The 23,550-nt window shown below is 48.8% G+C and overlaps 1 protein-coding gene across 3 annotated transcripts in view; it reads right to left on the minus strand.

The window, feature by feature from the left end:
* LOC119372181 (uncharacterized) overlaps nt 1–23,550 on the minus strand; it is a 132,539-nt gene that overhangs the window by 86,910 nt on the left and 22,079 nt on the right. For all 3 annotated transcript variants that reach the window (XM_049419567.1, XM_049419566.1, XM_037642640.2), the window contains exons 3-6: nt 19,157–19,305; nt 18,635–18,758; nt 15,682–15,869; nt 12,490–12,607 (exon numbers count right to left, since the gene is read on the minus strand). In XM_049419567.1, coding sequence (XP_049275524.1) covers nt 12,490–12,607; nt 15,682–15,869; nt 18,635–18,758; nt 19,157–19,305 — 579 coding nt within the window. The remainder of the gene's footprint in view (nt 1–12,489; nt 12,608–15,681; nt 15,870–18,634; nt 18,759–19,156; nt 19,306–23,550) is intronic.

A 23,550-nucleotide genomic window follows, 5' to 3' on the forward strand; every position in this document is an offset into this window, starting at 1 on the left:
ATATCCACAACGGTAATTCGAACTGGGAGCCCCTGGTGTTCATCGCTCCTCGCAGAAGTCAGCCCACAGTGATCCCAGTGTGTTGCAAAAGCAAACCAAACTAAATTTACTGGAGATGAAAAACAACGAAACAGTAGCATTTCTCAGCAGAGGAGAATTCGGACGATGCGTTCGAGCTCTTGGGCAACTTGCAAGCTACAAACGATGCTCATGGAGTAGTGATGGCATGAACGCAAGCAAATGCAAATTACCTATTACTTTTAATTTTGATTGTGTTAACTCTGCCATGTAGATGGACACGTTTTGGAACATAAATAGAGCCATATATTTCGACATTAAGGCTCACTGCTCACATGAATGCATGCCGGTGCTTGTTTCTGGCGAATCACTGACTGATCGATTAGTTCTGTTTGTTAGAGCTCCATGAACTTAATTTACAATATCACCTGCCACAAATGTGTAGCAGCGCATAATTCATTAAAATGAGTCAAGGGGTGGCTTCTTCGGGTTCTGCCCACGCAGTGTGGTGCAATGTCCATTCATTTTAGTGTCCGCCCGCTAATTCGAACTCCGCTTACTTCGAACACTTTTATGGTCCCCTTTGAGTTCGAATTAACAAGCTTTTACTGTACTCAGTGATGTTGTCCGTGCTGCTTATAATGTAAGTCTAGAGCACGCACTCAGTGGTTGAGGCTTATGTGCATCTTCTGCCTTTGACATGTAAACACCACTGCCTTCTCAAGTCGTGCCTGACGCACAGCTTTACTGTGCAAAGACATTCTTTGTATAACTTGCTACAACCTTCTTAATGCTGTAAAATGAACCCAAATTCATAAAAATTAGGGAAAATTCGGCAGAGTCAGCAAATATGAAGGAGGCACTTGCAGTAAAAAATGTAGTTTGGCGAGTACATCAGCAGGTGTGTTATTGTAATGGGCTTCGCTTTCAGCAAGTTTCTATCCACTATAGCCCGTTATATTTATAAATTGGTAGCCTCTCTGCTCATATATCCCATAAAAGCTTGGGACATCCAGAAGTCAACGTACACTTAGCTAAAACAGTGGGCTTAACAACCATACCAAGGAAAAACCCAGGCTGCAAGACACACTTCAGTTGGAAATTATGCATCAATTCCAACCAGTTGGGCTTCATTTAGCATGACTAGCCACAAAAGCAACGTGCCAGATGGCATTTGATGACTGCATTACACAAATGAAACTTGCGTGTAGTGAAAGTTAAGATAGAGCGTGAAACTTAAAATTTTGAGTATCAATCAAGTCCTGTACATTTCATAATCTTTGTCCCCGTCCATGTGAGCACTGCACGAACTAAAAGATGAATACATAAAGAGTAGCTCAGTTTTCAGCTCCAAAAAACGTTTCAAACACCTTTTGATCTCGTACCTTCAAATGCGAGCTATCAGTGGTTGCAATCTAGTAAGGACATTGAAAGAGATGACTCGCATCATGCATTTTTATTACGAACTTCCTGTGAAAGAGTAGGCGGGGGAGGACCAGGCCTCTCTTTCCCCCCTCCCCTCCATGACTAATGCCTCCGATCAATAAATATTGAGCTGGCATATGAACGTATGTGCGAGTATACACGTGGGCCGACACTAGCGTGATATTAATGCTGAAGTTGAGTAGACAGGACCATAAGTCGGCAAAGACTGTGGAGCTCACTCAGACTCATTAAAGAAATATATTTTGCGCTTAGGGCTCACTTGGACTCAGAATCGCCAAAATTTTCCTCAACCGGACTAACTCGGACTCGCACTCACTAAAAGTCTTCACAACAGCACTCACTCGGACTCAAACTCACGAAAATATTACTCACCCGGACTCACCCAGACACAGCTCTGAGTCTGAGTGAGTTTGCCGACCTATGTTGACGAGTGGGTCAAATCTATCTATCTTGTGGCCACTACCAGAAAAAAAAAAGAACAAAGAAAGTTGCTTAGGGAACTTGTGCATGCTGTGCCAACATGAAAAGGGTATCACATTATTCCCTCCTCATGCCAATAATTAGGGATATGATAAAGAAAGGAGTACACTCAGCTGTAAGCATGTTGTCATGGGTGAGACAAATGACTGTATCAATGACATCCTCTCTCACGCCAGCAAGTGCAATCTAAATGCCACACCCTCTCCCACATGGCATTAACAAAGTTAGCTGGACTTCAGATAAGCAAGAGATATTTATACAACTTGTGGGAAGAAAATCAGGGAAGAGACTGAAAGAACCGCAGTTGTCACGAACATTGGCACATTCGTGAAATAGAGGCCTCTATGAGGCCTGAAAAAGTGGATGTCCAGTGAAGCGAAGCGGGAAAGTGAGCTTATTACAATTACAGCCAGCAGTTTGCAGGATTTGATCTGACCATGTGAGGTGATCATCAGCAATTGCCTCCAATTCGATCTAGAGTAATCTTCGAGCGTAGAACAACATATTCAGCGTTGATGTCAAGTGACACTAGCTCTCTCACTTTCCTCTGTGTCAAGCGGTATGACAAAAGGACAGCACCTTTTCTCAGAGACGACAAAGCGCTCACACTGAAGGAATAAAAAATATAATAATTGTTGGGGTGTTTTATGTCCCAAAACCACAAAATGATTACGAGGGACGTCGTAGTGGAGGGCTCCGGAAATTTGGGCTATCCGGTGTTCTTTAACTTGCAGCTAACTCTAAGTACATGGGTCTCTAGCATTTCGCCTCCATAGAAATGCGGCCGCCGTGGCCGAGATTCGATCCCACGACCTTCGGGTCAGCGGTCAAGCACCGTAACCACTAGACCATTGTGGCGGGTCACACTGAAGGAAGCTAAACTTTTTCATCTCAAAAGAAGGTGGGCATGCAAACATGGACACAACAGCTCTGAAGAGGTCAAGACGACACGAACGCCAACTATCAACTGATAAGGCGCACAGAGGCACACACAGACCCCTACGTGTGCTGGATTCACAGGTAGGCATAAGGCACCTATGTTTAACATAAAATGACAGAGCTGAGCTAGTTGATAGGTATTCATGGTAAAGAGGCAGGGCGTGCAAACACGGATACAAGAGAAGTCAAGATACCACAAATGCTGACTAACAACTGAAAAAGGCACACAGCAGGCAAAAAAAAGAGGTAGACACAAAAACTTATCTGCGCATGCCCAGGAGGCAAGAGGCAAACATCACTCTGGCAAATGTGGTGGCCTACGTGACAGATAACTATTCAGACACTTGATTTTTTTCTTTATGCAGATTTATCTAATGTTGGCTTGTGCATGCACTTACCACTATTACCGATATGGCAGGCCTCAATAGTTAAACGTGTTTCTTCATTCCTGTGCCGGTACAAAATTGTGCATTCATTGAATTTTGGCGTGCACGTACACTCTCGACAATGTAAGGATAGATTAGATGGTGATCCTCTGGTTAGCGATCTCTTTATGTTCAGAAATCTGAAGATAAGTCTGTTTAGTATGCAGACAAGTTTTTGTGTCTACTTGTAAGCCGGTGTGTGCCTTTTCAGTTGATAATTGGCGTTCGTGTCATCCTGACTTCTTCCGTTGTGTCCATTTAGCACGCCTTCCTTTTTTTTAAGATGAATCCTTATAGACTAGTGTGGTACAGCGGTTTTGGTTTCAGTTATGAAACCTGCTTTCTTGCCACCAGGGGGCGCAATATCAGTGTATGTAATGCATCGTCACTAATAAAATTGGTGATTTGCTCAGAACCTGGCTGCGTACGTTTACGTCCGCCACGGGGCCGCTGTCCCGGCGTACACCCGGTACTTTGTTCTTTCGGCGTCCCAGGCGGCCACACCGACACCACAACCACCTCAACTTTTCAGCCGTTCCCAACCTTGTGCTGCATTCTCCACTTCATGACATACACCAGCCAGTCTGGTAGTGGTGGGGTTATTCTGAAGCACGTACACCATTAGTATATTGTTACTATATATAGTGGAATGGAGAATTGGGTAAGTTGGTTAAGCTTCACGCTAAAAACAGCCCAACAACACAAAAGTAGGAATACAAATGCTTGTACAGTGGTTTCAGAGTGCACGTGACATAACCATGTTTGAAAATATGTGTTTCTTTTAACGAACTCTTCAGTTGCAAGTAAGTGCCTGACCCGTTTGTCTTTCTTCATCTATGTGTTGTTAGTTATGTTTTTAAATTAATGTTATTTTATTATTATTATTATTATTATTACGGGCAGAGTGCTTAAGACTTTCATCACCTCGGCCAGGGATCAGCCCAAGAGTTTGCAGGACGACTCAAGAAATACAAACAAACTGGATGGAGGCTAACACCTTCAGTGTAAAAATATTACGCGATTTCCAGGATGATGGACTGAAAGAGATGAAATTGCACATGATTATGACAAAAATGCGCTAGGTGGCTACTAGTTGCCACCTCGTTCAAAGGTCATGCCAGTAACGATCATCCTCATCGGGGAATGAAAAGATAAGCTGAAGAAGAGGAGGGGTTACGGAGAACTAGTGGCTGCACAAGCCTGACATAGCACAAAAAGAGAGATTAGAGATATATTAATATTTAGTCATCTAATCACCTAACCCACCATGTAAATCAATCTTGTTTCTCTTAGCTTCAGAATTTGGCCAGCTGTTACGAGTTTGTTTGCTTTTAAACCAATTTATGCTAGACAATGCCGAGGGATGTAGTACCACACAGTACTCAATTGCTTCAGTACTCAAGATATGGCTGCTGGCAGAATTACATGATATACACAAACTAATGTCCTTGCCAGAAATATATTTGAATATGTTTCAAAATTTGAAAATATTCAATTTGATATTCAAGCATTCTTTTTCTCTAACTGATGTCGAATTAAATTAAGAAACTTGCCAATTAAATATATCATTTCATAGGCGTGCGCGGGGGAGGGGGCAAAGGTTCCCCTGCAGTCCCCTTCAGCGGGGGCCAAGGTTCAAGGTTCGTCGCAGCGTCCCCCCCCCCTCACACTTATGTCAATGTATGGAGCTGACATTGCTCCCCCCTTTTAGATGAATAGGGGGGCGCGGCCGCCCCCCCCCCCCCCGTGCGCACGCCTATGATCTTGTTAACAGCTTTCAGTTGAACAAAATGAACGTTCACGAACGCATCGCATTCTTCATCTAAGGATATATCGCTACATTTTTTTTTTGTTACATTTTATACCGGGAATGCAAAACCAACAACTGCGAATGTCATTGCTTTTCTTTTGCTCTGCTTTTTTTTCTGCGCAATATGGGAGCTCAATGCTTTTAAAAAAAATGTCACGCACTCAAGAAAGTGCTCACGTGGTAACAAAACTATTATTCTTCGCAGCCTTCAGTAACTCCGTAAAATAATAATCGCTGGTGTTTAACGTCCCAAAACCACGATATGATTACAAGAGACGCCGTAGTGGAGGGCTCCGGAAATTTCGACCACCTGCGGCACTTTAACGTGCACGTAATTCTAAGTGCACGGGCCTCAAGCATCGTCGCCTCCATCGAAAATACGGCCGCCGCGGCCGGGATTCGATGCCGCGACCTTAGCGTCTGCAGTCGAGCACCATAACCACTAGACCACCGTGGCGGGTAGTAATGAACTCCGTTAAAATAAATTATCGGTATTTCCGACAGCATGAATTCTCAGTGAAATTAAGGCACCAGTGCGCGGCCGCCATGCATTGACTAAATAGCAAATCGAATCGTTGCCAAAATAACGTGAAGAGCTTTATTCGGGACGTAGAAACTAGTACAACATTGAATCTCCACAGACGTGCGTTTAACGAAATCAAAACAAAACGACCATACATATAACAACATACGAAACGTCAACAACAACGTCAGCGTGCAATGAAAATCTTCGCTGTATGAAATCGAAGGCTCGATATTTAAAGAACAGAGAAACGAAGGAACAACAACCCTCCTGCCAGACCTCTATAGCTTCACGCCGAAAGGATGGTCTTGTGCAGTATCTCGTAGGCGACGCGCCTCCGAAAGTAGGGAATGTGTTCCTGGCCGAAAGAGATGGGCGCGTCCCTGGTCAGGCACTCGGCGTACTGGCATACGAACACGCCGCAGTCGTTGCCGTTCTGCTGAAGCGGCACGTCGGCCACTCTGGTCGTCCAGCCGCGCCAGTCGAGCCCGCGGTCGCGCCTCTGCCGACTCTCGGCCTCCAGGTACAGCCGCATCAGCCTCAGGCACCGCGGAGTCTTGAACGGCGGCCCGAGGCTGTCGTAGTAGGCGATGCGACGCTGGCGGAAATCCACCACGACCAGGCACCAGTGCGCGGTGATGTGCAGGGGAACGAGCAAGACGTCGAAGGAGAAGAGGTCCACCTTTCGCGTCCAACGCGAGACGCCCCCGTAGCCGGCGGCGATCAGCTTGGGGACGAAGAACGTGCTGAAGGCGTACACTCGGGGCAGGCCTTTGCGCTCGCCGGAACGCGCCACGATCAGGTTCATGTAGAAGTTTATGATCTCGTCGTTCAGCCATTGCCCGTCGGTCAGCGTGTACAGGTCCGCTCGCTTGATGTCGATCCGGAAGGCGGACACGAGGACTTGATCTGGCGGCGTCGGCACCAAGGCAGCTTCTACCTCGCGGTGCATCGCCCGCGTGAACCTGGTAGAGGCGGACGACTCCGCGTGATCGCGAACGGCGCTCGATCTGGTTCGACGCTTCGGGGCGCAAGACCTCCTTACCAGCAGCCGCTTTAGCGCGATGAACCAGTCCGCAGCTTCTGCCGCTTTGTCAGGCGACGACGCCGCGGTAGACGTGGATCGCTTGCCGCCGTAGTCCGGGTCCGGGTTTCGGGTCGAACGCAACGAGCGACCGCTTCTCGGCGACTGCTGGGCGACTGCCGTTCCGAAGTCGAGACCCACCAGGCAGCCATCGCCGTACGTCTCGTAGCGCGAAAGCTCTTCAACGTACTTGGTCACCAAGTCCGCGCAGGCTTTTTGCTTCCACAGAATGCGAGGCTGCTGACCGCGGTCGCTTTTACCCGCGGCTCCAGTGTCTTTCAGGCTGCTGCGCCGACTGCGCGGTTTGTACAGGGCGTCGGTGCGCCGTCGCATCGTCGCTTTCGCCATCCTCTCCAGTCAGAGTGCGAGTCGCCTTCTTGAATGTCTTCGCAACACGCTCCCTGAGAACCACAACCGCGCCGCGCGTTCCCACAGAGCGATCAGCGCAGTGACGTATCGAATCGAAGTGCTCCTTTCGGATCCGGCACGATCAACTAAGCGCGACGCTAAGTTCCCACAGCTGCAGCGTTCTTAGAAAGCCGACGAATACATCGGAACACTTGCCACTGCCCGAACTGGCGAGACGCTAACGAAAACGAACGGAAAATAAACGAAAAACAAACAACGCACGCGAACGGACGCAGCCATGGAGGAAAAAAAAAAAGACGCAGCATTTAACTGTTGTATATATTGTTGCCAGATAGAGCTACGTTGACACTTTCTGTACTCTCCATCAAGCTCCGCGCTCTCCATATCACGTCCCTAACAAGATGGCAAACGTGACGTCACCGATCTTTTTCTTAATAGCCTTTACGCCACATTTACACCGTGGCGAACTTGGATGCCGTCCAAGAACATTTCGTCCACGCTCACAACTCTGTCGCAGTATCGTGAAGCTTGAAAGCGTCGGATGAAGAAGTGTCCAGGATTACCATACACCTGCTCTACAGGGTTTACGTCGCGACGGTGAGCAATAAGAAATGACGTAATGAATGTAGTTGCTCCTAGATTTATCTTGCCCTCCTTTCGATTGCCTGGCCGCCACCGAAGACAAGGACAGCGCACTGGGATGTGACGCGAAGGCGTACGCGTCGTACTGTCGTGAAGCTGGAACGTACACAATCGAAAAAAAAAAAAAAATTAAGAGTTGCATATCGCTCCTCTCTTCAGCATGGTTTACTATGGCGAGCAACTATAACACAACGCATATAATTACTCCTGTATTTACTTTTGTCCTTCTTGAGGTGGTAATGTTACGTGCCATTGTTTCCCTTCGTAGCAATAAGGAAACTTGTGGCAGAGAGCTGGATTAGTGGTATCTTCGATAAGTGATCCATTTCTAGCGCGTAAGGCGAAAAAGAAAATTTAGAGAGTGTAATAGAGTAAACATGACACGTACGACGCTGATACTCTCTGCTGCCCTTTTTCTCTATTTCAATTCTCGTTTTTAACAGCGGAGCTATTTAGTTGGTCGACCGCCCAAAACTGGCAAAGCGGGGTAGAGCGAAGCTAAGAGAGGAGGAAAGTCGACCATGCGTATGCAATGCAATGGCATGATAAATGGAGGAGAGTAAATGAATAGTATAGTGTAGCGAGGGGGTGGGAAAGCGAAGTGAGGGTGAGGATAGCACTGACATGTACAGACGGGTCCACTGTTAAAGGGAACGCTTGCGTGCAGGGCATGTTCGGATTTCGCTATCTTGCATAGTTAGCCTTAGATTTCCATAAGACTACTGGTGGTTGACAGTTGCGACTCTTTTTGACAGAACAGTGCCATGCACGAAGTTTCCCCATCCACTTACCGTTAGGGGGCCAGCAATATGAAGGGTGCTCATTCGAGTGTTCCCTTTAACAGTAGACCGTACTGTACATTATACCTTAGCAAGGGGGTGGGAAAGGGAAGTGAAGATAAGAAGGAGGGATCGAGAATATAATATACTATGCATGACCATGCATAGTATACTATAACATGGGGTGGGAAAGGGAAGTGAAGGTGAGGATGGAAAAGAGGGGAGAGGGTAAAACATATCCATGTAAAGTAGAGTATATTAAAGCGTGGGAAAGGAAAAGTGATGTGAAGGTGAGGAGGAAAAAGAAGAGGGCAGAGGATAAAGAGTGGTCATAAATAGTATAGCATATCAAGGGGTGGGAAAGGGAAGTAAGGGTGAGGAGGAATTATCTGAAGGTGAGGAGGAGGGCAAAGGATAGTTAGCAAGAGGGCGGGAAAGAAAATTGAGGATGAGTATTCACGGTAAAGCATAGCATTGCCATGTACAGTATAGCAAAGAGTGGGAAATGGAGGTGAGGAGGATGGAGGGTATAGCACAGTTAGCGGAGGCGAATGGTGGAGGAGAGAGGCGAGTTGAAGGTTGCAGACATGTTAGGGAAGGCCACCACCTCCGCTGTTTCCTCAGTCGTCGCACCAATAGTGTACAGCTGCCCCAATTGCTCTCTTCTAAAGACATGGAAATACACCAGCTTTCTGAAGGAGAAGTCGGCTTGAGCGCATGAATGTTACGTGAACCTTTCCAATAACCGATATCTCGACATTCAACTCAACTTTACGCATCACGAATAATTTCACAGAATGAAGAGCTTACAGCTCATGACGAATAGATTAATCGCCAAACTCACACGCTTCCTTGCTTCCGTCTTCTACAGAATATATAGTTTAAAAGAAAAAAGTCTAAATGTTGTCACACTTCTACACTTTGCCCGTAAGCTTCGTGACTGTCTACCTCGCATCTTTTCAAAGCCGTGCATGCTTCGAAAGAACGTTGGGTTTTTTCTCTTTTTTTTTTAACGTCGGGGCTTCTGCCTAATTACACGAGAATGCAGATATAGTTTTTCTCGGCAACCAATGCATCGAACTCGTTTAGATTTGTCGCATTTAAAGGACGAAGTCTAAAGCTAGTTATTGAGTGGGAAGCGGAGTTCGCTGCGTCACCCATCAGAGCTTTAATTTTTTTTTTTAATAACAGTTGAAAACAGCACCATTTTCAAAAACGTTCAAAAACGAAACTATGAACCTTACAACTTCATAAGTGGGAAACGAAAGACATATGACAATTATGTAAACCGCACCTGATAATACATCTAAACCAGGCAATGTGTGTGTATGCGTGTGCGTGCGTGCGTGTGTGTGTGTCATTGGGCGCCCTGAACTACACAATTAATATGTGAATACGACTTTTGCGATACCCTCCTGAACACTAACAATTTCACGCAGGTCCGAAATTTATATCTCGAATTTATACGCCTTATATGTTCAAACCGATGCATTTGATAGCTCTGCGACGTTTTTGGCGCACAGTTACGAATTTCTAAACTTAATGCTTTTATTTTAACTCACTGATTTTCCAAGCTTTCTGTACAAAATTTCGTGCCCGTATGTTGGTTCCAACCATAGGTCGGCGAACTCACTCATGAGTCGACTCATTCCGACTCACTCAGACTCAGATCTAGCTGTGAGTCTGAGTCCGAGTGAGTCCGGTTGAGGAAAATTTGAGTGAGTCTGAGTGAGCTCCAAATTTTTTTGCCGAATAATGGTGACAACTACTCAACTTCAGCATTATTATCAGCCTTATGACGGTTCACGTTGATACTCACTTCTACTCACAGATACTTCAACGCACTAGCGTTCATACGCCAGCTCAATCGGAGGCGTGCCTTGGCCCCCGTCCCTCCACCCCCTCGGCAAAAATTTTCAAAGGAAGTTCTTGATAAAAAATATCTCGTGTGAGTCATATCTTTCAATAAAAATGTCCTTACTACATTGCAGTCACTAATAACTCGTTTGTGAATGTACGAGATGAAAATGCGTTCGTAGAGCAACGATTATGCGCGATATTAGCGTTTAAGTGCGTTGACATCCTGATCGAAAAAGCTAATTATACGTTAACGGACTCATGAGTCGACTCACTCAGACCGAGCCGTGAGTCTGAGTGAGTCCGAGTGAGTCATATTTAAATGAGTCTGAGTCCGAGTGAGCCCGGTTGAGAAAAATTTGAGTAAGTCTGAGTGCGAGTGAGTCCGGTTGAGGAAAATTTTGGTGAGTCTGAGTCCGAGTGAACCCTAAGGGCAAAATATATTCAATGAGTGAGTCTGAGTGAGCTCCACATTTTTTGCCGACCTATGGTTCGAACAGTCAATAGACTGAAATGTTGCTAAATACAAAACATTTATTTCAAATCGGCTAGCGGTTTTAGAAGTATTTTCTGCGTTTTACCTGCGTTAGGATGTATGTATATGAAGCTTAGTTCACAGAAATACCGCGCAGTGTGTTATCAAAAGACGGGATGTGTTATGAGGCCCTGGATAAATATTGACCACTTGCAGTTTTTTTGCATGCATTAAGAATAAGGCACACGTTTTTGTTTGTTTGTTTGTTTGTTTGTTTGTTTGTTTGTTTGTTTGTTTGTTTGTTTGTTTGTTTGTTTGTTTGTTTGTTTGTTTGTTTGTTTGTTTGTTTGTTTGTTTGTTTCGGCATCCTCGCCTCTTCGCGATCACGATCGCAGGCGCCGAAAATTCTGCAGCTTGAGTTCACCAAAGGTCAGTGCGTAACAGGCAAACTATCGGTGAATTGTAAGTCTTGTCCGTCGGCATGGTACGGCCGCTGGATAGACACGTCGTCCCCTTTGGCGTGTCCTTTTCTTCGTGTTCGTAGCAGTCGGTGTCGGCGACGCTACAGTAATCATTATGATCCCCATGAACAGATGTCAGCAGATGAAATTCTGTTCACTAAATTTTCGACTAATAAGCTTAGCGCGCTCATCGTAATTGGGAAGTTGTGGTTAGTCCTTTGTAAAAGCTATATCAACTTTTCAACCAGTTCGATTACCCGCGAAACTCCGTCACGGCTCATTCCCCAAATCTCGGAGTGGGCGAAACCAAAACCATGCACCGAACGAAGTACGCGTGTGACCGCGCCCCTCAAGGCGACGTTGCTGCCTACGTCACTCAAAGGCGGGCGGGCGCTTATATCGCCGTCGCAGGTGACGAGAGAAGGCAGGCGAGGTGGTCTGCGCGTCTCCTTTGGCAGAGCGGAATCACGTGGTGGCACTCGCGCCGTCTCCATGGAAACAAGCGTCCATGCGTCCGCGCGTTCCCGCCCGTGCCCTGATTGCTTGATTTCTTGTTTCTGGTTACATCGACGCTATGACACATATATGTGCGTTTCTGTTATAGTGCGCTGTAATGCGCATTCGCACAACTTGAGGGCCGATGACAAGCATGCTTGCTTATCTTGACGTCCATACCCTTAGTCATGACGTCATGTACATCCTGATCTTTTTAAGTTAACAACCACGACTACGCCCGCAGCTTAGCGGCTAAGGTGCGGCACGGCATCGAGGACGCGGGTTCGCTTCCCGACAAAGACGGCTGCATTTAGATGATGGTGAAATGAATTACCACCCATTGACTTAGATATGTTTAGATACGAGTTAAGGAGCCACAAGTGGCCAGTCTCAATTCGAATTCTTCCTCTACGGCAGACCCCATCGCAGCACACAGCGTGTAATTCTAGCAGCACACACTATGCGGCCGTGCAAGTGACCTTGGTGGAAGCATACTCATTTGAACAGCTTGCTAATAGCAGGAACACTTGACATGTCCACGCCCAAGCGTGTACGCGCAGATTTAAACATAAGCAATTGAACGCATGCGCGTACGTTTCAAAGAAGCTTCGCATAACTTATAGATCCCAACGCTTCGTCGGACCTGTTCAAATACGTTTTCTTTTTTTTCGTTATCATTGCAGTACCTGCAAATCAGGTAGGTGTCCTGGAGGCCCCCGGTTGCATTCATGAAAGAGTTGGAGCAGCGGAAGAAGCGTCCGATGAAGTTGTACCCGTCGCAGCTGTTCTCAACATCCGAAGTACCTGCAGTGAGGCGCACAAAAAGACTTAGCGAGAACGGAGACATTGATTGATTGATTGATTGATTGATTGATTGATTGATTGATTGATTGATTGATTGATTGATTGATTGATTGATTGATTGATTGATTGATTGATTGGTGTTTTAATCGATGGCCCACGACCTATTGGGGAAAAGGAAAGGGGAATACAGGAATCTACGAACTTCACTTAATGCGAAAACAAATATTTGTCGGGTTTAACGAGCCAAAACCACCATATGATTTTGAGACACCGCGTAGTGGAGGCCTTCGGAAATTTCGACCATCTGGCGTTCTTTAACGTGCACTGACACTGCACCGAACACGGGCCTCTAGAATTCCGCCTCCACCGAAATGCGACCGCAGCCGACGGGTTCGAACCCGCGACAATGCGAAAAGATCGACAAGCAAAACATTGCAGGTTTCAACGGCACGTTACTGCCACGTCGGATTTGATGCGGTACACTGAATATGTTGCTAAAGGGGACCATGAGGCGATGCGAAGCCGGAGCACTTGCACGATCGCGTTCCGTTGGCGTTCATTGGGCATGCTAGCGACCTCGGGCATGCTACCGACCTCGCGTCGTGGAACGCGAAGAGGAACACTACGCGCATCGTGTCTTCCCTTTAGCCTGGCCGTTAATTCTCACAGGGCGAGCGGGGAACGCAGTCTACAGGCGCGCGAGAGAGAGGCAGCGTAGGAGAGGGGAGAGAGGGGGAGGGGACGCGCATGCGCTGGCGCTCATCGCGGCGAGAGAATTTCGGCATGTCGAGCCCGCATTTCAGAGGAGTCAACTGAAGCAAGCGCTGGACTGAACGCGCGCAGCGCTCTACCACTTGAAGGAGAGGAGACTAGAGGAGGAGAGTAGCGCATGCGCCGCGAGAGCAGAAGCAAGAACGCAGGAGAAGCGCAAACAGCTGCTGGGAGAGAAGTGGAGAGAGTAACGCGCAGCTGTTGGAGAAAGGGAAGGAGGAGAGTTGCGCATGCGTAGTGTGAGTGCGGACTACCATGCCGCGGCACATACCTCCGAGCAAGAGATGCTTCGCATCTAAAAACGCGTTCGAACAACGCGAACAATGCATGCGTTTTCTGTTGAAGATTGCGGCTGCACTGCAGAGTGCTTGAGCGGAACTATTTCTTTCGTCGCGGAAGCGATCGGCTACTGTGCTTCGGTCATCTGGGTGGGGCCTCTCCGGATTTCTTGCTTGCGTGGTCTTTTTACGGGAGTGAAGAAACACCTTTCTGGACTGTGGCACGGGAGTACGAAGGCTGACGTCACTGCCTCGCCAGTGAGTTTTAGATGCGAAAGCATCGTACGCTCGGGGCAGTGTCCGTTGTTGTTGTTTGTGGTTATGTAGAGGAAGAGACGCTTGTTTCTGCAGCCCAGTCGGGAGCACGGCGCAGCGTCTTGGGGGGGGGGGGGGAAATGAAAGAGGATAGTGGTGTGTAGGGTGTCATTGTGTCTCGTTCGCCGTGGCCGGAGCAGCAGGCAAGACGGCAGCAAGGGCAGGGGCGGCAAGTTCCCAGCTCATCTGTAGGCGGCTATTCCCGTCTCGTCCAGGAACTCCACCAGGCTCCGGAGTGCTGGCAGGTGGGGACGCGACGGAAGAGCAGGTGTTCGAGTGTGGAGGCAGGTAAGCCCTGACTCCGGTAGGCCATAGTGACCCTCGAGCGTTCCTGTGCCAAGCCAGGACAGGCACAGAGGAAGTGCTCGAGGGTGTCAGGATCGCCGCAGCGGCTGCAGGCTGGGGAGGCGCAGAGACCCTTCGCATGTCGGCGGGCAGCGGTCCGCACACAGCCGGTCCGCAGGCGCAGCAGGGCAGACCGATCTCTCCTGGTGAGGCCCGTCTCTGGTAGCAGCTTTGGCCCTCGTCCACTGGCCACCCTTGAGTCGGGGTGGACCGTGACCAGGAGCTTCTTGAGACGGGCCTGCGTGTAGTCCCTAGCCGCGACGGCCCGGGTGATGGGGGTGCCAGGCTGGTGTGCTGCCTTGGCAAGCGCGTCTGCCTCCTCGTTACCAGCTATGCCCACATGGGAGGACAGCCAGTGGAAGGAGACGGACGCACCAGATGCAGCAAGGGCACGGTACTTGGCCGCCAGGAGGCTTCCGGTCAGTCCGGTGTCTCGATGGTTGGCCAGGATCTGTAGTGCTTCCTTGCTGTCACAGAGGACGGCGACAGGCTCTGATGGGATGTCCTCTGCCAGTAGGTCAGCTGCCAGGTGGAGTCCGGCCAGCTCTGCCGCCGCTGAACTGGCCGGGAAAGGCAGCTTACACTGCCTGTTGCTGGTCCGTGCAGGGACGACGCAAGCCGCCGCTGCAGTCCCATCTGGCATCACGGATCCATCCGTGAAAACCTGCAGCCGACCCTCTAGTTGCTCCCATACTGCGCATGCGCCAACTCTCCCCCTCTCCTCGCGTGAGCGCGAGGAGTTGGCATGAGCGCTGCCTCCCCTTCGTTTCTCCTCTCCCGTATCTCTCAGCCACAGGTGTGCGCTGCGGCACGCGCTCGCTCCCGTTGCACTCTCCTTCGCAACGGCGCTATAAACGCTCGCGAAGCTGAACGTAAACGGCAACGCCAGCAAGCGTTACACTCTCCTTCGCAACGGCGCTATGGACGCTCGCGAAGCTGAACGTAAACGGCAACGCCGGCAAACGAATCTCGAAGTTGCAAGGCTGCGAAAGCGCGCATTCGCTGTGCGTCCGTCATTCTCTCTCTGTGCAACGGTGTGCGAAACGCCATGAACAACGTCGGCGCTAGTTGCAGCGGCAGCGCCACCGCCGCGGAGCAGAGGAAGGCTAGGGAAGCCGAGCGTAAACGTCAGCGTCGGCAGGCGGTAATTCAAACGCCTCGACAACCACCGTCTCATAAGTCACCTAAGAGAAACGGAAACTCGATGCGCACCCCCCCCCCCCCGCGATGCTTTCGCATCCCACCATGGATGCCCGTAGGGGGAGATGATGTATAATTATTAGGGAGGTCACACCTATTTATCACAGTCAAGGGGATTTATCGCGGCGCCCGGGGAGCCTTTCTGAAAAAAAGGTGCACACTCACCGTCCTTGTCGGTGAGGAGGGATACCAAGGCTACGTTGCCGGCCTTGTTGTCTGCGCGGCACTTGTCCATGAACTTCTGCGTGAGGAACTCGAAGAACTTCTCGGCGTCCTTGTACAGCTGGTCGGGGGGAGCGCAGCCGTACGTCTCCAGGGACGTGTTGTGGCACTTCTTGTACCTCTCGATGTACCTGCCAGATAAGGTGCAGTCGACGTGTATTATTGAAGTAGCGTTCCAGAAACCTCGTAGATCTTGTTCCGAGCCAAAGTAATGCTTAGTTTGAAAGAAAATGACGTCACCGCCGCAGGACGAGCAGGACTGTGACTGCTTCTTTGGAACCTTAAGTGCCTACGACTTCGCTGAATGAGAACGAGCCGACCCGGAACTCCGGGGCCTTGTGAAATACCTCGAGGGCAAGACCACCTTTGTTCCAAAGGTATTCAAGCAAAGACTGGCGTCGTTCTTCTTGCGGAACGGCATTCTCCTAATGAACTTCTCGCCACTTCCGAGACAACTACCTGCTCGTTATACATTCAGCATTGCGTCCAGAGGTTCTGGAAGCTCTACATGACGACCCGACGGCTAGACACCTTAGATTTTCCCGCACGCTCACGAGGATACAAGAAAAGTACAACTGGCCTCGCCTCACTGCCGACGTCACCCATTACGTAAGGACTTGCAGAGATTGTCAGTGACGGAAGACACCGCCGACTAGGCCAGCCGTACTTCTGCAGCCCATCGAGCCACCTCGCCGGCCGTTCCAGCAAATCGGGATGGATTTACTGGGGCCGTTCCCGACGGCGACTTCCAGAAACAAATCATCATCGATGATGATGACGATGATGACCGCATCGGATGGCTCTCACCCTTGAGTCGTCTCAGGGGAACAATAAAGCCTATATGGTGAAGATTTTTGGTGCCATTTGTGCTGATGACGACAACGCCGACGGTCACTTTTACCGTTTTAGAAGGAATATAAGGCTTTCACCTTAAATAATATCGGTTATCGGTTCGGAACAAAGGAGTTCAAAGTATAAGCGACAGTATGTTTTTGCAGTCCACATGGAGAGACTAGAGAGACTCATCGAAGTGATTCTAGTGCATTACTGCTGTTGCACAGAGGACTGCGCTCGTGAACAAAGTTGCAGGCACTTTAATCGTACACGAACAGTAATTGTGACCGGAACTGAATCCGAAGTTCCGAACCGACATTCTCGGAACGTACCAGCGTATGAACTAAACCAGAAAAAAAAAAATTGGCCTACATCCCACCTGCAGCGAACGTGAATGTCCAGCGAAGCTGTATCAAACGCCACACGTACAGGCTGATTGGGGGGGGGGGGTATGTTTTAGTATTAATTTAAAGTAATGGTAGTGATAATCGCTTTGTGGTCGCTGTGGTAGACGGTGGTGGGCTCCACGTCCATTTTCAGCCAGACGAATTTGTTCCTTTCGTCGAGTATTGTATTGACGCTGTTCTAGTGCCTTTAAATCCAGTGGTCTACCCATGACAGTCTTAGAGTGAACTGAATGAGTTGCTAGACGGGTCTCCCTTTTATACATGAAAGAGGCAAACACACGCGGAGAGAAGGAAGGGCAATTTAACGTCATTCGAAGCCCTTGTGTGAAGTGCAAGGCAGCTGAAACGTCATCTTTACCGGACACGCGTGGGAGGGTGTTCCCATGGCTCAAAGGCGCCTTATCATCCATCATGCGGTTTTGATGCTTGTTTTGCGGTTTTCATTATTGAAACGAATACTGAGCTCTACGCTGTATGCCTGATTGCAAAGAACGATATGCCGTTTGCCTCCATATGTTAAAAGGCCCCTAAACCACCCAGAGGTCGAAATTCACTTGCGGCGCTGCAGTTGTCATAGAGTTTCCTAAAATTAACTAGAGGGGACTCTGGCGCTGCGATCGTTCAGCCACCATGGGAATGATGAGTAGTACACGGATTTGCCTAGTCTTCGTATACTTGCGTGCTTCGAACGCACTTGTGGCTTTTGTTTATTGCTATGTTTTGGTTTTCTTTCGGATAAAAGAATGGATCGTTGTGAACTTCATGACCATCAGATTTGAATTGGTGAGCCTAAAAAAGGTTAAAGTGAAGTGGAACTGCTGACTTTTGCTGAACTTCGTCTTGCGACAAAGCGGATGCAGGCGACGCGGAGCCAAACAGAGCCGAAAGAACGAAGTTTAGACAAATCCGTGTACTACCCATCATTCCCATGCTGGCTGAAGCGCCGTGCGTTGCAGCTCCCATAGACACTAGCGCCAGAGTTCCCTCTAGTAAGTATTGTAGGAAACTCTATAGGCAGTTGTGCGTCGGAGGAGAAAACGCAAGGAGCGCGCGCATCTGCTAGCAGAGGAGCACGCCAGCGTCCAGTGAGTAGCGGGATTTGCCCAATTTCTGCGGTACATAGGCGCTATAGGAATTTTGTTGCTGACGCCACGAAATTTCCCTACCAACGAGAGGTATACAGGTATACGCTGTACAAGGTTATCAGTCATCGGATAGACGTGCGAGCTAAGATTTGCCGCGTGTAGCTTCCTGCTCCTATAATCAACACGTGGTAATTCTTCGCGGCCAAGACACTGCGCGAGTTAACTGGATCGCCAAGTCACCTATTTCTGTGCAAGTGCGCAACGCCGAGTCTCAACAGCATCATTGCAAGCGATAATGAGGAAAATGTTCCGGTACGACTCGAGCAGCGGATCGATATCAGTACAAGTGGAACTTTTTGTTGGGCTAGTCGGTGCATGTTTAACGGAAGGAAAAAGGCGCACACGAGACGAACACAAGAAGTAACACGGACGACCGCGGCGTTCGTCCATGTCACTTCTTGTGTTCGTCTCGTTTGCGCCATTTTCCTTCCGTTAAAGATAACTGTACAATCTATCAGTGCACATGTAGTTCGACTATAGTTTACTATGAGTGATCCAGGGCACACTCACGAGCACGGATTGATGCTGGAATCCTTCCGGGCTATGTCCATGATGTTGGCGAAGTGGAAGCCACACAGGAACATGTCATTGATGAACCTCTGACGGTTGCACGCAGTCGTGCTCTTCTGAAAGGCTGAAACGGTTGTTCAGTTGTCCGCTCTAAGAACGCACGAAGCGCTTGTGGCGCGTTAACGCTGCCCTTTCGCAAAGTTGGGATTCGCGTGTGATATATGCGCTTTAGAACCAATGGAGAGATTGCAGTCTGTTTCAAAGCGTCCAGAATAAGTGTGGAAGTCAAGCTGGCAGCCGTTCCAAGACGAGATACGATAGCAGCTCGATTAGGTCACAAGAGCGGAAAACCAGCCATGGGAGCTGCAGATGGCGTTATTCCTTTAAGCACATATTGCTCGCTCTGACTAAATGCCCCCCCCCCCCCCATCTCTGAACTGTGTTCATGCATCTGTAAGATCCATCTGTAGGAACAGTAGTTGTTGCCCTAAGATGAAGCAGTTCAAGAGCCGAAGAGCTTACCAGCTTTCTTCAGGGCGTCGCAGAGGAGGTGGTACCTCTGAGTGACGCCATCGGCGATGAACTTGATGTGGGGCGCCATCTCGTAACCCGACGAGCAGCGCGCCTCCTGCTGAGTCTCGCGAGCACACTGGTCATACGTGTCCACTTCGCTGTATAGGGAGAGAGGAGATAGATAGTGCAGCAAACAAGTTCGTTCATACAACAAGTTCGTTCAGCGACAATTATAGGAATTGCCCACAGAGACATTGCAGATGTTACTTAGGTGCGTTTCAAAGTACGTGCCCTCTATGCACATGCTCCAAACCAGCCATGAACAGGACAATAAGGCTGCAACGGTGGCTAGTTGGAATGACTTGATCTTGTATAATACACTGCCAGGTATGACAAGGACTGAAGAAAACGAAAGACAACACAAGGTACACGGTCAACACAGGGTTTCAGGGGCGTAAACAGGGGGGTTGGGGGGGGGGTTCACCCTCCACTCCCCCCCCCCCCCAATTTTTCAGTTTTGCTTGCGTATATATACACGCGCACATAGAAACGCACGCACGAACATACATAAAGTATCGTTGAAACCCCCCCCCCCCCGAAAAAAATTCCGGCTACGGCCCTGCAAGGTTTGCACATCACCCTGTGTTGTCTTGTTATCTACGCTCCTTGCCATAACTGGCAGCGCATTACAAGATGAACAGAAACTCTTGCGCAACGTTCAAATGTATTTCACGATTTCTTTTTCAAGCTTGCCGTTATGTATTGGTCTGCGGCATATGTGCACCTGTCCACAGATAAAAGTAAACAGATGAACAGGAGGCCCTGCCGTAGGGCGTACAAACGAATCTACTGGTGTAGCCCAGCCGGGCTTCTCTCTAGACCATCTCGTAGAATGAGCCGCTGGGTAAGATATTGACAACCTCCGGTTTCGATTGTTCGCGCATGTAGTTTGAACGAAGGTTGGTGCTACGCCGCGCTGCGGTACTACTGTGCGACCGCGTGTTCTCTGGGCTTGATTTCTCCTAAGCTTACCCTTACAAAAGTGTATTTAAACAGTCTATAGACTTTCTAAATCCATTTTAGAGAGTCTATAGATTGTTTACATACATTTTTGTAAGGGTAGGTAAAGACACTTTTTTTTCTTTTAACCGTGAAAATACACAAAATTACAAGAGCTATTTAAAGGCATCATGGAAGTTGCCCCGTTTGCGACGTGTAATTCCCGAAAATAAGCGAAAGAGGCCTTGAGAGTCTGAGTAAATATTTTTCATTGTAAGAAATGCAAGAACAAACCCACACACTACAAACAACGTTCTGTTGCCGCAGAACCTCCTCGGAGGGTGCCAGCTAAAACATGTAAATCACAAGCATGTGTCATTTTGATACTTGAATCGTACAGGAAAGATCTGGGAAGATGCGAAGTGATAAACGGGCGCGGATTTACAAACAAGCGCATTAGCCTTTTATGAACATCGCGTTTTGAGCCCTGGTGCATCACGCGGAATACGATTTACCCGATTTTTCAAGCATTTCTACAGCACCCAACCGTATTGTATGCGCGCACGGACAACCCGCCATGAAACGACACGTATAACGCGACTCTCGGGAGGATCTAGTAGATGAAAACTTTCCACACGTGCTCTAAACAAATGCGCATGTGAAAAGCTCGATTGCCATCATGCAGAAGCGTACCTTCTCGAGGCACAGAATACTTGTTTTCGTACTTCTACCATTGTTAGCTTTGGCCAGGCGCTCTTGAAAAAGCGAGCGACGACCGGGTTACCGGGTGACAAATGCTCGTCACGTGCTGCACACGCTTGTTTGTTCACTGGCGCCATAGTGCCGCCAACCGACAATAACGTGAGTTTAAAAGGAAGTTACACGATGCTGCCGGGAGCCATGAAAAGCGTCACGAACCCTTTTAACCACCTTCAAAGAAGGAATGGAAGCTAGCGCAAACAAAGAAAAGAAAGAGTAGGAAGCAGAAAGGCCTGACCCTTCTGCTTCCTACACTCTTTTTTTTTTCTCGAGTCTTTGTTTTCTTTGTTTGCGCTAACATCTATCCTTCGACGTCCACCAACTCGCCCGGCAACAAGTCTTAACCACTTGCACTTTCGGTCTCCAGGTCTACGCAGCACACCGATGCAAGCACACCGATAGGTCTACGCAGGTCTATGCAGCACAAGGATGGACCTTAAAGAGACTGACAACCAATTTGTAGGGCACCTATTTTCTTTAGCGCAACGAAAAGCTAACTGGTTAGAGTCACGGAATGGTAACGTGGAAAACGCCGTGAAACATTTTTAATCAGAATTTTTCTATGTGCGGCGAATATGAAGTCTTAAACACACTTGACAACACATGCTGCAAACAGTGAGCGCGAGAGCGGTTCGTGCGCATGCGTGCACTCCGAGCGCATGCGCCACGACTCGACATGGACCACTGGCGGCCGCGAAGGCTGCGCCGCTTCTCACCGTGCAATTCCTTTTACCTCGTAGGCAGCACAGAACAGTGGGGATAGATAATAATACACATACTCTAACTTTGAGGACCAATTATGGCGCGCATGACAGCATCAGACTACATACAGAAAAGTGACCGACTTCGTAATCCAGCTTCAAGGCTCTTCGGCTAGGCTGCGCGACATACCGGTTTTTGTTACCTTTAAGCACAATTTATAATTATAAATTCTACTCACAACGCGAGAAGGATGCTGGAATCTATCACTATATTTCACGGTCTTTTCATTTCTATCAGGATCTAATCGCACGTTTTGCCCTGTTGTCGGTCCCTTTAATGCAAGCAAACTAAAAAAGTGGGGGTTCTCACCTATAGGTGTCACGGCAGCCGGTGATAACGCAGTGCCGCGACGAAGAACGCCGCTGTGGCACTTAAACCTACTCAAAACCACACTTTCAGTGAGCGAACAAGAAAAACATTACACCATCTCCCGCTAAAGGGGACCATGAGGCGATGCGAAGCCCGAGCACTTGCACGATCGCGTTCTGTTGGCGTTCGCTGGGCATGCTACCGACCTCGCGTCGTGGAACGCGAAGAGGAACACTACGCGTGTCGTGTCTTCCCTCTAGCCTGGCCGTTAATTCTCACAGGGCGGGCGGGGAACGTCGACAGGCGCGCGAGAGAGAGGCAGCGTAGGAGAGGAGAGAGAGGGGGAGGGGACGCGCATGCGCTGGCCCTCATCGCGGCGCTGCGCAGGAGAGAATTTCGGCATGTCGAGCCCGCATTTCAGAGGAGCCAACCGAGGCAAGCGCTGGACTGAACGCGCGCAGCGCTCTACTATTTGAAGGAAAGGAGACTAGATGAGGAGAGTAGCGTATGTGCCGTGAGAGCAGAAGCGAGAACGCAGGAGAAGCGCAAGCAGGTGCTGGTAGAGAAGTGGAGAGAGCAACGCGCAGCTGATGGAGAGAGGGAAGGAGGAGAGTCGCGCATGCGTAGTGTGAGTGCGGACCACAACGCTGCGTGCGGATTACCACGCCGCCTTACATACCCCCGAGCAACAGATACTTCGCATCTAAAAAAAGAGAGGCCGCCGACGCTCGCACGTCCGAACGGTCCTTCTTCGATAGCTGATCTGGCATCTGGCTCCGCTTGGTGGCGGCGCAAGCGAACAAAGTCACGGAATGTTTGTTCGCTAGTGTTCAAGTGCTATTATAAACAAAAGTTATTTTTTGTTTAGCGGAAAAGAATGAAAAAATGGCAGACTACCTAGAAATTTATTTTTATAGGCTATTTTCTCCTACTTGCGCCATCTATATTTTGAGGTTAACAGCTTGTGCGGTCACGAGGGAGACTTTCTTAGGACTGGAACGGCGCTTGAGACGGGAAGGTGAGGGGAAAAAGAACAAGCGCTGATATAACTACATTGCGGGGTATGTAATACATACGGAATGCAGGTTCAGCGCAGAAAAAAAAAGGTATACCTGCGCAGAGATACAGCCATCATCGAAATAATCACATCGCATGCGTTGTCATAGCAGGCTGTCGCGTTTTTTTAACGCGAGAGCGTTTCTTGGCTTGGTTGGCGATAGAGTTACTGTATATGCTCCCTTTAGGTAGCAGAGTTTGCGCATCTGTCTTCCAGACGCCGCGAGCAACCATGCATTGCGGAGAAGCTGACGCTCGGTTCAGTTTTTATATTTCTCGACGCCGTCGCTGCAGCGAACTGAATAACACTAGTCATCGGCAGCCGATGTTTATCGCCGGTCTTCGACACGCCAGACATATTAATCGGCAGCACAGTAGGAATGTCGCCAGCAACACTGAGTGTGACTTCACCGCATAGCTGTGGTTGCTAGACGGACCTATGCGCAACTCTGCTACCTAAAGGTAGCATATACAGTAACTCTAGCTAGGCGGCGATCGGAGATCTGTTCGTTCCGCTT

The sequence above is a fragment of the Rhipicephalus sanguineus genome, chromosome 10, assembly GCF_013339695.2.
Source record: "Rhipicephalus sanguineus isolate Rsan-2018 chromosome 10, BIME_Rsan_1.4, whole genome shotgun sequence".
Classification (NCBI taxonomy): domain Eukaryota; kingdom Metazoa; phylum Arthropoda; class Arachnida; order Ixodida; family Ixodidae; genus Rhipicephalus; species Rhipicephalus sanguineus.